Genomic DNA, 15,656 nt, shown 5'->3' on the forward strand with positions numbered 1-15,656 from the left:
CTGGGACCTAGAGGTACTATTAGTATTTGTATTTTTTGGATGAGAAAGCTGAGGCACAGAGAACTTAAGTAACTTGTCCAAGGTCGCAGAGCCAGGATTCAAACTGAGGTAATCAGTCTCCAGAATCAGTGCTCGTAAGTACCACGCCATACTGCCTCTATAAAATGTGGTGTGGGAGAAGGAGGCCGCTTTGGAGCCATGAAGACCTAGGCCAAACTCCTGGCTACCCTCTTTCCTGGTTGTGTGGCTCTGGACAAATCCCTTAAGCTCTCTGGACTTCAGTTTCCACAGGTGTTAAATAGGCCATACCTGCTCAACAAAGCTGTTGTCAAGAGTAGGATACTGTACTGTAAAACCCCTAGCACAAACGTCTGACATATGGCAGGTGCTCTTTGAAAGGTAGCTATTATTATTGTTGTTGTTGTTGTTATTATATTAAAACAACACAAGAGAAATGTAATATATGACTATTATGTGGCCCCAAAGTGGGGTTTGTGTGTCAGCCTGTGGGAGCAGAAACTTTTGGTAAAGGCAGGCCGACGGTCCGCTCGCTCCTCCTGAATGATTGGATCGCTTTTCACTTAAGCACTTTTTGAGGCTCCACAATAGGGGCAGTGAACGGCTGCCTCCCAAAGTCTTATAAAGTCAATAACTGTTCAGTGTTTCCAGTGTGCAATTGAAAAATTAACATAAAAATTGTTTCTAGGGCTGGCCCCATGGCTTAGTGGTTAAGTGCGTGTGCTCCGCTACTGGCGGCCGGGGTTCGGATCCTGGGCGTGCACCGACGCACCGCTTCTCCGGCCATGCTGAGGCCGCGTCCCACATACAGCAACTAGAAAGATGTGCGCCTATGACATACAACTATCTACTGGGGCTTTGGGGGGAATAAAAAGGGAGGAGGATTGGCAATAGATGTTAGCTCAGAGCCGGTCCTCCTCAGCAAAAAAAGAGGAGGATTAGCACGGATGTTAGCTCAGGGCTGATCTTCCCTACAAAAAAAAAAAAAATTATTTCTATTTTTTGGTAATTATCAAACTGATATGTTGAAGGAATTTGGAAAATACAGAAAGTACACACCAAAAGCTATCTGAGTAACACCAAATGTTCAGTCAGAATTACAGTCTTTCAGGTGTTTTTCTGTATCTTTTCTTTCCTTCTCTCTCTTTCTTCTCTTCCCTTCCTCCCTCCCTCCCTTCCTTCTCCTCTCTCTTTTAAGTTACTTTCTCTTACTTAATACAAAAAAAATTTCCCATGTCATAAAATATTCTTGATCGTCGCTAGTGTGCCCAAGAGCACAGACTCTGGACCTAAATGGTGTTTGAATTCCTGACGTGCCCTTTATTAGCTGTGTGACCTTAGACATGTTGTATAACGTGTCTCTGCTTCAGCGTCTGCGCTGATGTCTCTTTTTCCTCATCTGTAAAATGGGATAATAATAGTTAATACCTACCTCCTAGGGTTGTTTTGGGGCTTGAATGGCTTAAGACATGTAAAGTGCTTAGAATAATGTTTATCACATAGTAAGTCCTCAATTGGTAGCTGCTGTTGTTGTTATTATCATCATTATTGTTATATTATTCCACAATATCATTATTGTTGGTAACATAGTATTCTATAATATGGATATACCATAATTTATTTAAATGGTTTTCTTTGGTTGATATTTAGATTGTTTCCATTTTTTCTTTCCTATTTTGCTAGCAATATAACAGTAAGTATATATATATTGTTGTTGTTGTTGTTGTTAAGGAAGATTTGCCCTGAGCTAATGTTTGTTGCCAGTCTTCCTCTATCTTGTATGTGGGTTGCCACCACAGCATGGCCGCTGACAAGTGGTGTAGGTCCACGCCCGGGGTCTGAACCCATGAACCCGGGCCACTGAAGTGGAATGTGCTGAACTTTAACCACTATGCCACAGGGCTGGCCCCTAATAATAAATATTTTTATAGCTAGATTTTTTTTTTGTTGATCAGTGATTATTATTATTGTTGTTGTTGTTGTTGTTATTATTATTATTATTTTGCTTGAGGAAGATTTGCTCTGAGCTAACATCTATGCCAGTCTTCCTTTATTTTGTATGTGAGCTGCTGCCACAGCATGGCCGCTGACCAGTGGTGTAGGTCTGTGCCTGGGAACCGAGCCCTGGCTGCTGAAGCAGAGCACGCTGAACTTAACCACTAGGCCATGGGGCCGGCCCCATCATCAGTGATTATTTTTAAGGATAAATTCCGAGGAGCAGCATCACATGGTCAAAGGCCATGAACATATTTTAAATATTGATTGCATGTTGCTGAATTTCCCTTTAGAATGATTGTTCCAATTTACTTTCCTATCAGTGGTATAAGAAAGTCTTCATTTCTTTGCACTTTAGCCTACTTTGGGTATTATCATTAACACATACATACATACCTTTGCCATTTTAATGGGTGAAAAGTGTAATATTCACTAGTGTTTTAGTTTAGTCTCCCCCTCTCCCCCTGATATTTTTATGAGCCAAACTTTAAAAAAAAAAAATGTAAAAAAGAAAAGAAATACTTCTCTGAATTTCTGCAAGGAAAAATGATAGCAATAACTGTGTTGCTCTGTATACTTGCTAGGTTGTGTATTCACAGAGCACAGGCATACATTGCAGCAACTTATACCTCTGAGCCCTTTGCTGTGAGTTGCAGATCAGAAGGCTGAGCTATGATGATTAATTTAACTGCAGATTAACATGATCTTGTAAAGAGGCACTGGGATGGCACTGAATAGAATCAGTAACTACTCAATTGTCCAATTACATTTCCTTTCTTACAGTCGAATTGCCAAATAATTGTTTGCTTTAGCCCTCGGAGCCTATAGATCTCTGTTCTCTCACAGGCTGCTCAGCTCCTATGTCATATCACGTTTAGGGCAGTGCTCCTCTGAAAATGAACAGTGTCCCTTGGACTGTTCTGGTGAATTGGTTTGGGCAGTTTCAGGGCTGACCCTGGCATGGATAAATTGTGAGAAGGCATTGTTTTGACACCAACCTTCTATGGGTCTTGGCAGCAACCCTCTTCTTCCTCTTGCACTCTTTTATCATAGTATCTAGTGTTTTCCCATGTCCTAGGCCTCTGGCTGTCACACTGTACCTGGGCCTCACTCACCCTTTATTCTGGCCCTTTCCTGCTTTTTCTGACCTTGCTTCAAATAAAAAAGGAAGTGTCCTGTGTATGCCCCTTTCCCTTATGGTTCTGGTCTGCCTCTCTTAGATTGTCACTAATTGACTTGATAAACTGATGTTGAGGCATGGAATGTACTTAATGCAATAACCCCTCTCAGTAACATATCTATTTTTAACTGTAGCTTCTGGAAAAAAAAAACCTTAGAGAAGTAAATGTAATAGTAGCAATTTTATCCACTACAGAACAGTAGGTGCTATATTTTTGAGAAGATGAACCTCTTGGACTCTGAAATTAAGGATTTTTAATGAATGCTCATTTATTCCAAGGTCTTAGTATCTTTTTTCTTCTTATTTCTCGCTTCTCCCTTTAGCTCTGTGCAGTGTCTGCACACTTGTTGTTTTCCCTTGATTCTCACTATTACCGTATTAGGAGATGGTTGCAGTGGTCTCCCTACATAACAGCTGAGCTAAATGTGCACCTCTGTCCATCCCCAAGGGAGGGAGCATCAGACTAAAATGTTCAACATTTTAACTGTTTTGAATCATTTTAGTCGATGTGTTTAGTTTATATTTCAATTTCAGATCTTATTAAAAGAGGGCACAAGGCTTTTTGTTTATTAAAATGGCTCTTGGGTTTAAAAAGGTAAAAATGTTATATTTAAAACTGTGGCTTTAAGTGATTTTTTTTTGAAGTTATGGAAACAGTTTTACTTTTTAATATAGAATTTTCCCCAATTAAATTGAGGAATGACACGGCATTCCTAGTAAGAGATATGTTGTACTTGATCTGAACTAATTTTAGTAATTTATTTGAAAATACACTTTTTCCTTTTACTACTAATCCTTTTGCCTCAGATAAAATATCCGGGAGCCGATATGGATATCACTTTATCTGCCCCATCGTTTTGCCGTCAAATCAGTCCAGAGGAATTTGAATACCAAAGAGCATATGGCTCCCAGGAACCCCTAGCAGCCTTGTTAGAGGAAGTCATAACGGATACAAAACTCTCCAACAAAGAGAAGAAGAAAAAACTGAAGCAGGTAAAAAGGATAATCTTTATAAGTCATTTCTTCTTTTCCCTACTGTTCTTACATTGTTTTTTCTTTTTATTCTCTGTTTTAATAGGTTTCGTATGAATCTCATCTTCTGAGACATAGCAGTTTTGAAAGTATATTATTCAGTTCAGATATTCCAGAATTCTCATTGATTTACACAGTTGTGATCAGTTTCCCACATCTTTATTCTCCAGTGTAACCTTTTACAGTTACTGAACTCTTCATTTATGGAGCTTGTTCTCTAGTATTTGTCTTTTATTTTGATATGTGGCATGATGTGGTTTAGTGGAACAGTTATTTTAAATTTAGAGAAGCTATCAAATGAGGACAGATTTCTTTTGAGTTTTTTGAAAGGCGAAGTCAGACTGAATTCACAAATATAAAATGTCTAGAATTTAAAAACCTTTGGTTTTAGATAGCCGATATCAAATTGGGTTCTTACCTCAGGCGTCACTAAAAATTTTTAGTTCCTGTCAGACGAGAGGGCTTAATTTCAGAGAATAGTTTTCAACTCAAAATGGGTTTACTTTGACCATTCTTAAAGTATGGACCCAAGATTAAGTGAGTGGTTTTTATTTTTAAAGACTTAATCCTGCATAGCTTGCTTCTTGGTCATACCACACTTATAGAATTTTACGCAGGGCACCAGGGTTCTAGACCCTCAATCATGTTTTTCTCAGTAATTTTGGAGAAGGTCAGTGGTGAAGATCAAAGGGAAAACATATTGCTTCTCCCTTAGCTTTTCCTGAAGTCGTATAGGGTGTGTCCTCTCCGTCTGGGCAGAAGCTGGCGGGGCTGAGGTGGAGGAGCCAGGGGACGAGGGGATGCGGCAGGCCAGAATTGCCTCTAGCTGCGTAGAGCAGAAGTTGCTTTCAAGTCAGAGTTATCCGTGAATGTTTTTAAAGTGAGGTCTGTTTATAGTGGCAGTGGGGAAAATTTTAAGAAATATGACTGAAATGAGAAGTTTATTTGAAGATCGGATGAAATTAAAGATGAATTAGATCTACAGAAATTGGAATCAAATGATTCAACAAGAAGAAATAGATTTGTGTTGAAGTGAATCTGATTGCGATCTGTTTTCTTATTTGTTCCCTTTTCTGATGGAAAGCAATAAACATTAAAACAAAACAAAAACAGGAAAGAATGGGATCAGAAATTCCTATTTTAAAATGATTGCCCAATTTTATTGGCTCTTATCTGTTTTTTTGATTCATCTTGGATCTTTTTTTTTTAGTTTCAAAAATCCTACCCTGAAGTCTACCAAGAACGATTTCCTACACCAGAAAGTGAAGCACTTCTGTTTCCTGAAAAACCTAAACCGAAACCACAGCTGCTAATGTGGGCACTGAAAAACCCTTTCCAACCATTTCAAAGAACGAGAAGTTTTCGGATGTAGTACTTCTGTAGCTGTTAGAGATCTCTGCTGTTGTTTTGAGTAAATGGGTGGTAAGAGAAGGACTGTGGTGGTGGGAGAAAGAACAGAAAATGTAGACTACTGAAATATGAGGATTATCTGACTTCACAAAATGTTGAGCCATTATCAGTATTTTTATAAAACTCAATGCTATTTTTAAAGTATACAAATCAGTTAAAAATTATGAGACAAATATATAGTGGTAATGTTAACATGTTTGTAATTGTTACAAAATTTAAGGATATTTTCATTTTTTTATTTGTTGTTTTTCATGATGTTTATAAAATAATTGGGTGTACATCCTAGTTACTGATGTCTTTGTTATAACCAAGTCTTAAAAATAGTGTATATACTTGAATAAGAAAGACACTGGGTACTGTTACTGTGATGCTATTGACTTAATAGCCAATTGTGATTTCTCCTGTGTAAATTCTGTGTTTTTCATTGTTGCACAAAGATTCTTAATGTCCTATATTATGATGGCTGTGTCTTTATTACAGATTTGTTGGATGCTATGACAGATTTTACTAAAGCTGGTTCTTTTATAACATGTATATTCATTGGTGTTACCTATAAGTGGAGTAGGTTTTCGTCTGCCTGCTATGGTATGATTTCAGTCTTGGCTAGAGGTGGAAAATTGAACTGGATAAATTCTTTGCGTCTCTCATACCATTTCTAGGTCAAATCTTTGTTGTTTCGTGGAAAACACAAATGGGTTAAGTAAAATGAGACTACTTCCTTTATAAATATATTTTCCACAGCTTCCTCATCCTTTTGAAAGTAAGTGGAATGTAAATAAATACTGTTTTTTATACTGTAAATGGTGTTTCTTTTTTGGCATTTATTTAGGTAGGTTAGAGAGCATCCTCAAACGCTAAACATCATTGTCTTGGCCAGTGTTCTCACATCAGTCATTTATTTCCATGATAAAATAAGAAGCAAGATTTGGGCTTTTGTCCTAGCCTTTAGGAGGGTGCTTTGTCTGTTTCTTTTGCTTTGCATCTGCCCTTTTGCAGATTGTAGTACACTTAGATTATGGAGCATCTGGAAGGCTGCTTCTGAGAGCAATTACCCAAAAAGCTAAGAGTAAGGCTCACTAATCAGCTTACTCTGCTCTCTGGACTCAGTTTTTCCTTGCACTTGAGACCTGCCCCGGTTCCTTGGTAGCAGAATGCCTCCCACAATGACTCAGATTTTGCTTACTTAAAAATGGATAAAAGTATTCCTGTTGGTTTAGGTACCACCTTACCTTCAAATATGTAAAGTAATGGGAGATTTTTCATTTCAGGATTTATTCTCAGACCTTGGAATTCTATTTAGAGCAAAGTTTAGAGATAAGTCTACTTTCTGCAGTATTTGCCCTCCAAACAGAGTCTCCTTTCCTATTGCTTATCTTTGGAAATATATGTTACTGTTTTCTTTCTCTTAAGATTACTTTTTTTTTTAATGTATAACGTATTTATGGAGAGATCATAAAATATAACCACCACCTAAGTGTGAAATCGATGAGTGGATAATACCAACTTTCAAATTGGTTGTACCAATTAACTCTCTCGTCAACAGGGTATAAGAGTTCCTTTGCTTAACATCCTTACCAAAACTTCCTATTGTCAGAGCATGAATTGTCAATGTGGTGGGTGTGTAATGGTATCTCATTATGGTTTTACTTTGCATTATTTATATGGCTGAAGATTTTTTCCATATTTTTTTTGACTTTTTCCCTTATGTTCTAATTTTGATATCAGCTCGGCAAACTACACACACACACACACACACACATTAGCACACACGTGCTGTTGAGATTTTGATTTGGATTGTAGGAATTGAGAATTGCTAGCTTTACAATATTAAGTCTTCCGGTCCATAAACATAGTTTACCCCTCCATTTATTTAGAATAAATGAGAAAAAATTTAAATTTCTCTGCAAAGATTCTTTGCAAACCTTTGTTAGATTTGTTCCTAGGTATTTGATACTGTAAAAAAATGTGAGTATCAAAATTTTCAAATACATGTAAAAGTAGAGATAATAGTGCCCACCCCTAGTTTTCAACAGTTATTATTCAACTGGTAAATACTTTGGTGTTTGATCCTATTGTAAATGAGGTTATTTTAGAATTTAAATTTTCCGTTTGTTGTCTACATATAGTATAAAACTGATTTTTATATGCAACAATTTTGCTAGACTTTCCTATTAATTCTAAACATCAAGTGTGGTTCTTCTGGATTTTCTACATTCATCACATAATAAGCAAACAATGAGAGTTTTTGTTTTTTATTTCTTTGGTTGACAGCATCTAAAATGTCCCCAGTGATCCCTGCCTCTTGGTATTTGTACCCTTGTGTAATTTCCTCCCCTTGAGTGTGGGTTGGACCTAGTGACACACTTCTAACAAATAGAATACAGCAAAAGCAACAAGATATCACTTTGAGATTAATTAGATGACAAAAAGATTCTGGCTTCCATCTCACTTGCCCTCTGTCTCACTCTCTCTGGCTTGCTCTGAGGAAAGCTGGCTACCCTGTTGTGAGCTGCCTTGTGAAGAGGCCCATCAGGTGAGGAACTCATGTCTCTGCCCAATAGCCAGTTAGGACAGGAGGCCTGCCAACAGCCATGTGAGTGAGCTTGGAAGCAGATCTTCTGAGGCCTGCCAACAGCCATGTGAAGGATCTTGGAAGCAGATCCTCCCTTAGTCGGGCCTTGAGATGAAGGCAGCCTTAGCTGACACCTTGATTGCAGCCTATGAGAGACCCTGAGCCAGAGGACTCAGCTAAGCTGTGCCTGGATTCCTGACCCACAGAAGCTATGTGATAATAAATAAGCCACTTAATTCTGGGGTAGTTTATTATGAAATGAAAACTACAATACACTTTCCAATTCTTGTTTCCTCCCTCCCTTCTTACCTCCTTCATTTTTTTATCATTATGAAATGTCTTATCTCTAATAATGCATGTTTGCAATCTTTCAGTATTCTTATATTTTAGTTGTGTCCCTTATAAACAGCGTATATTTGGATTATTTTTTTAAGAACCCAACTTGACGATCTTTATTTATTTTCTTATTTTTTTGGTCAGGAAGATTTGCCCTGAGCTGATATTTGTGCCAGCCTTCCTCTATTATGCGTGTGGGTTGCCACCTCAGCATGCCTGACAAGTGGTGTAGGTCCACGGCCAGGGAACAGAACCCCTGAACCTGGGCCCCTGAAGCGGAGTGCGCTGAACTTAACCACTACGCCACAGGGCCGGCCCAACAATCTTTATTTTTAACTGTAACATTTACACAAATTAATATAATTACTCTATATTTAGGTATAAATCTTAATTGATGCTTTCTAACTAACTCTTTGTCTCCAGTTTCTTGCCTTTGTTTGGATTTAAAAAATAATTTCATGTTTTCTTCTACTAATTTGAAATTTAAGCACTTGTTTCTAATCTTGTTGGGTCCCTGGAAATTACATCTTGCATACTAATTTATCGAAGTTTAAAGTGAGTCAAAACCTTTTACTCTTGTCTTAGACTATTCAGGGATCTTAAAGCACTAAGAACATCCTCCCAAATTAGGTATTATTGTTATGTGTTTTAATTTTATTATTTTTAAACCTATATGGTTAGTATATATAGTTCTTGTTTATTTGACTTACACAGGTATTTCACCACTTTTTTCCTTCTTATTAAAGTACATTCTTTAGAATTTATCTTACTAAGGGTTTGCTGGTTTTTGTTTATTTGAAAACTTTTTTTATTTTGCCCTTATTCCTTTTTTTAACAGCTTTATTGAGATATAATCGACATACCATACAATTAACCCATTTAAAGTACATAAGTCAGTGGTTTTCAGTGTGTTACATTTTTGGTTTTTTAAAGTTGTGGTAAAATATATGTAACATAAAATTTGCCATTTTAATCATTTTTAAGTGTACAATTCAGTATAAAGAATGTCCTCATTCTTTAAAGATATTTTGGCTGCATGTTGAATTCTAGGTTGGTAGTTATTTTATTTCAGTACATTGTAGTATCTTTCCTTTGTTACTTGGCTCTTACTGTTACTGTTGAGAAGTCAGCTGCCACTCTGTCTCTCCTTTATAGATAATGTGTCTTTTTTTGGCAGGCTGCTTTTTAAGATTTTTCTCTTTGGTAGTCTGCAGTTTATGATGACGTATCTAGTTTACGTGATACACTTTTTAAACGATTTTTCTGCTTGGGATTTGTGGGTCTTCTTAGATAAGAGGACTGAGGTCTTTTATCACTTTAAATGTTGCCTTTGTTACAAGCTCTCCTCTGCCTTTGAATCTCTAATTAAACATATTTTAGCTCTTCTCACTCTGTCCTCTCTGTTTCTCAGTCTCTCACGTAGCTTCCTTATTTTTGTCTTTCTGTGTTGCATTCTGGATAATTTCTTCAGGCTTTCTTCCATTTCAGCACTTCTTTCTTCAGGTATGTCTAGTCTGTTAAATTCCTATAGCCACTATTATGGAATTTACGTCCATTTTACAGCTCAGGAAACTGGGACTCAGAAAGACTGGGTTTACCCAGCTTGTGAGTGACTTAGTAGGCCGTCACAACCAGCTCTGTGACTCCAGAGCTCCTGACTAAGATGTCTTATTGTCTCCCAGTGAGCACTGTTTTGTGGTTTTTGTGAGCACTTTTTAGGTACTTATGTATAAGCTCACATGTTATTTTTCAGCCTGTACTTTCTAAAATTTAAGATCTCAAACTTCTTTTTGATCTGCACTGTTTTCATTATTCTAACCTAGCTTTGCCAAATTCATTTCCAGTTTTTCCTGGTCACTTTCTACAAATATCTGCTGAAGATTTTTCGTTGAGTTTCCCACAAATTCCCACAAACAGTGATGAAAACAAAGTATTTCTTTGAAGCTCTGTGGATGCAATCATGTATTTGCTTTATTTGTAAGTATGATTTTTAAGGTAGTTTTTGTTTTTATGTATAATTGCTTATATTTTTTAGAAATGATGAGTAGAAAATATCATCAGGATTATCATTGCTCTGAGAGACTATGATAAGGAATTTATCACGAGTGTTCCATACAGAAAATTTGAGAGTACTACAGCAAATTTTTTTGTGTGTGTGTGTGAGGAAGATTGGCCCTGGGTTAACATCCGTGCCCATCTTCCTCTACTTTATATGGGACGCTGCCACAGCATGGCTTGACAAGCAGTGTGTTGGTGCACGCCCAGGATCCAAACCCAAGAACCCCAGGCTACTGAAGCGGAGCATGTGCACTTAACCACTATGCCACCAGGCCGGCCCCACTACAGCAAATTTTTAAGGTTGAATATCCCTTGTGTGTGAGCAGAGTATGGAATTCAGCCATTCCTCATTCTGATTTCTCACACATCTTTGCATTCCTGCATCTGCCTTCAGGGAAGTCATATCTGAGGTCTAGCAAATGTAATAGACATATGGGTCATGACTTAGCTTTTGTGTATCCAGGAGCTTGATTCTGATTCCCACATCTAGAAGAGAGTTTCTGTACATTTTTATAGAAAATGTAACATAAAAAGAGCCAGTGTTTGTGAACTGTTTATGTACAAGATGAGGAAACTAAATATTTCTATGTTTGGAATGTCACAAAAATCTTTTATCATGATTAAAAGAGGAATCAGTTAAAATGGCTTTTTACTATATGAGTGTGGCTATATTAAATTACATCTCTACTTTTACCCTCAAGAACAAAAACCTACAAACGTTAAAGGCCTGGAGTAAAGTAAGAGTGTTATTACCAACTAAAATCAGTATTAAGAGGCAATTTAACTGTATGTATAGCCATCATCATAGTCTTTGCCTAAATTTGAAGTATTCACTTCAGAATGAGACATTGGAAATTATAATTTTATGGCATTTGGAATCATTCTTGCATTTCCTTGCTTAAGACAACATAACCTGCGAAAAACCATAATACCTTGGCATCATTGTGTGTTGGGTCTTCTAGGCAAACAAATTACTGTAAAACATAAACTATGATTATCGAGCCTTAAAGAAATTATTTACTCCTGGGTACCCAAGTGATTTGAAAGTTGGGATCTGGTACCACATTAATAAACAGAGAATTTGCTTGTTTGTATCAACTTGGAAATGCATTTATTATTTAATTTTGTAGAACAAATATACTGCCTGGGATAAGTGGAGGATATATTCACTAATTTAACAGTATAATGAGGAACTTCTGAGGGATTATTTTGTGTTTTAGTGTCTACTTAACCTTAGTGTTCAAACTTTCAATTTGAGGAAATAAAATGGGAAGAATAATGGGATAATAGGGCGCTAGCCCAACAAAAAATTAAAAATGTCGCTTTCAGTTGTTTAGCACATATTTGTGTTGCTATGTAAGTTTCATAATTCCTTAGTGAATCTAAGATTGTTAAAAATCTGTTTACAGTTTTTGCAGATTCTGTCTTGGAGAATTGTTAAGTGAATTGTTTGTTTCATTTGAGGATCTAGAAGAAATTATATTTTCCATAAACTGTTCTTATTTCAAAACAAAAAATAATATATGTATTTGGCTAGGTCTAGTCACTTTATAATACCTCTTTTGGGGGATATTCTCTCAAAACTGAGAACACTTATGGTATCCAGAGCCTTTTGTAGAGAATATAACAAAAATTATTCTTCTTCCAGCCCCCCACAAATTTTACATGTTGCTTCCAGCATCTCTCTAATAGTAATAACAAGGTAGTCTTCTTGAGTATTCCAGTAAAACAAATAAATCTTCATTTTAAAAAAAACAGAGGACTAAAGTTTATTTTATTTTCGTAAGAAATAAGTAAACCATAATTGATATTTAAAATTGAAGTCCATTTATTTTACGATCAGTCGTAGGCTAATCCAACATGGGAATTAAGGGGCCTTTTGCTCAGTTTCCAGTAAAAACTTGTGACCTTTTGAAGGATCCTGGTGACAGATATTTCAGTGATAATTTACCAAGAGAGCAGAACAGTCTACTGCTAAAAATAGTTAGGCCAGGATGAAATGCAGTCTGTGATTCTCTGAGAGCCCATGATTTCAGTTGATCTCCAGTTACTCATATCTATATCTGTGTATCTATATTTTAAAATCAGGTGTGTTTTAGCCTCAGTTATTAAAAAAAAAACACAAAAGTCAAACTATGGGAAAGCTATTTTGAAGATTAGAATCAAGTGGCTGAAAGCTACTTCACATGAGATCTTAAAACAGACCATAATTTGAGGCACAGAGGAAAACAACAAATGAAATCAGCCTTCTCGTCTACTGATTCTGCATAATTTTTTATTAAACTTGGGTTTTTGTCCATATGCAGATTTGTCCTAAAGATTCCAATCTTTTAAAAGCTTTTTGATACTTAGAAAAAAGTTTTAAGACTTTTGTAAATAGAATGTACAGGGTGGTCAAATCTGATTGGATAATACTGCTTCAGTGTTCCAACTCTTCATAATCATCTGAAGCAATAATTAACATTAAAACATATACTGACATCATTAGTGAATTTCTTAAAACTTTCTACTTATCAAAATGCCAAATATAATTACACATAATAGCTGCTTAAAGCTGATGCAGGTTTTGATTTCATAAAGTTCCTCACTCAGCTTTTCACAAAGAATTGAATTAGATGATCTATTAAGGCCCTAGGAGGTGTCTGGTTTAGGCTGTTTGACTTTTCACATCATGATCTATCTAACAACGACAGATGTTCCCAGTAGGGGTCAGTCTTGTGTTGGTAATTATTGTACCATAAAGGAAAAACTAGGGATTTTATTTAAAAGTCCAGTATATTTGATATAATTAGTAAGCCATTAATTGTGGGAAGAAGAAACTTAAAAATCGATCATCTTTATTGTAACAAAAGTCACTGTGAGTAATATGTTGGCTCCTCTATTACCATATTTTTCCCCAAAGCCCCAGAAGGCTCTATTGCTTACTAACTACTCCAAAAATGGGCTATAAATGGTAAAAAAATGAACAATTATCTAAATGCAGCAGCAGATAATTTGGGATAAATGTCAGATTAGATTTTAAAGTGAAAGAAATTGCAAAATTAACTTTGAGAAAAAAACCCCACAGAGGTAGGATAATTTTAAGTTAGCCCCTCACCTTAGGTGTCTTCTGCAATATGGGGATAACCGTGTCTTCTGTCTTTCCTTAAAATAAATCTTATTTTACTTTCATTCCTCAGACTAAGCTAATCTTTTTGATCTCCAAACCAAGCCCTTTATAATAAATGCAGAAATGGAAATCAGGGATAAAACATGTGTTTACAAATAATGCCTTTGGAGTTGTTATTGACAACATGCTATATAAGCAGTCAAACAAGCATAGCCCAGGAAACATCTTAGAGGTTGCTGAGATGAGCAGTGATTCTACTGGAGGTAAACAGCAAGGTGGAAAGAGCAGTGTGTTAGCAACAGCAGTGATGTCATGGGATGGCCTGGGGAGGCTTTCATCTTCCACATCTCAAATCATCATAATTAAGTAAACACCAGGTATTTGCTAGGCAAATGCAACCTCTTAGTTTCTACTGTCTAACTAAATTATTACCCAAAGGTCCTTCCTACTAGAATTTGTAGCACCAATGTTGGTTAGAAATCAGAATATTTGGATTTTAAGTTGTAGCACTACCAGTAAACAGTTGGGCAAGTGACCTTGAGCAGGTCACAACCTCTCTGGGCTTTGGTTTCCTTCTCAGTTAAATGAAGGGATTGGATTTCAGAGGTCACAAACTCCAATGTTTTCTAGAGACAGGGAGATATGAGAAGTTGCTGAGAGTAGAGGGGCCAGTGGAGTGTGCAGATCCTACAACAAAGTATTTGAATTAAAAAAAAAAAATGTCAAATGCCCCATGTTGGCCAGACCAATCCTATGTGTAGAGATAACAATCTTTGCATTAGGTGATTTGTAAGGTTGCTTCCAATTCTAGTGTTTTGTGATTTTTTTTCTTTTTTTCCTGAGGAAGATTCTCCCTGAGCTAACATCTGTGGCCAATCTTCCTCTATTTTGTATATGAGCTGCCACCACAGCATGGCCATGGACAGACGAGTGGTGTAGGTCCATGCCCGGGAACTCAACCCAGGTAGCTGAAGCGGAGCATGCCGAACTTAACCACTAGGCCACCGGGGCTGGCCCTTGTGATTTCCTTTTAAATTTAAATTTCCTTTGACATTTCCTTAACCATTTTCCACACTTGGCCTCTTATTGCCTTGTGCCTCTTGTCCTATATATATCTCTTCTCTTCTTTTCTTCTGAGTGGAACACTTGTATCAGCAGCTCAGTTCTGTATCAAATAGAAGAAAGCCAATAAGGATAAGTTTAAAGTCAATGCTAATGCACGATGAAATGGTTTTGTTTCTGAAAGAAATTTTGTCCTCATCCTTAGGCTTGTCATAATGTGCCTAACTTAACTTGAACTGCCATTTGCATCTGTTTATATTATGTCAATTGGTTTAATCCACAATAGCTAACAAAAGCTTTCCTTCATTAGTGTCAGTGCCTGTGTGTCATACGTTAGTAGCTGTCATCAAGGTTGTTGATAAAATACTCAAGAATTTTTGGTAGTCGTTGTGCCAACCTAAATTGCTAGAGCCAGCCTTCAGTCTCCCTGCATATGATATGTTTATTTTTGCTAACAAGTGGCTTTTTACCTACATTGTCTTGTTGGTTAGACAAAAACAAACGATACTTTTCATTCGTAGAGCACAGTGAATTCACATATATTTTCTGACTTAATCCTTTCAAATCTCAGTGGGCAGACAGATGCAGATGAGCAAACTGAGGTTCAGAGAGGTACCCAGTGACAATGCAAAACTTCGACTCTCCTCTTTGATTATCTGCTATCCTTCCATGTCACCACACTAATCTTGTCACATCAGGCAAGGTATATGGGCTTGATCCAATCAAATCTCTGCAAGAGGGGGCTTATTTTTGGTTTCTGTGTCCTCTGTGTCCCTTCTTTCTTATTAGGGTCCTTTTCTCTTCACCCCTCCACCTCCTTAGCTGTGCTCATGTGTTTACTGAGCATCGGTTTTGTAGGAAAGACCTTGTAGGAGCCTGAGAGA

The 15,656-nt window shown here is 36.9% G+C and overlaps 1 protein-coding gene across 2 annotated transcripts in view; it reads left to right on the forward strand.

The window, feature by feature from the left end:
- DEPDC1B (DEP domain containing 1B) overlaps positions 1–6,436 on the forward strand; it is a 78,597-nt gene extending 72,161 nt beyond the window's left edge. For both annotated transcript variants that reach the window (XM_058564037.1, XM_058564038.1), the window contains 2 exons: positions 4,001–4,186; positions 5,436–6,436. In XM_058564037.1, the coding sequence (XP_058420020.1) occupies positions 4,001–4,186; positions 5,436–5,597 (348 nt within the window). In that variant the 3' untranslated portion in view covers positions 5,598–6,436. The remainder of the gene's footprint in view (positions 1–4,000; positions 4,187–5,435) is intronic.
- The last annotated feature ends 9,220 nt before the right edge of the window (positions 6,437–15,656 follow it).

Source organism: Diceros bicornis, chromosome 20 (assembly GCF_020826845.1).
Source record: "Diceros bicornis minor isolate mBicDic1 chromosome 20, mDicBic1.mat.cur, whole genome shotgun sequence".
In the NCBI taxonomy this organism is placed as follows: domain Eukaryota; kingdom Metazoa; phylum Chordata; class Mammalia; order Perissodactyla; family Rhinocerotidae; genus Diceros; species Diceros bicornis.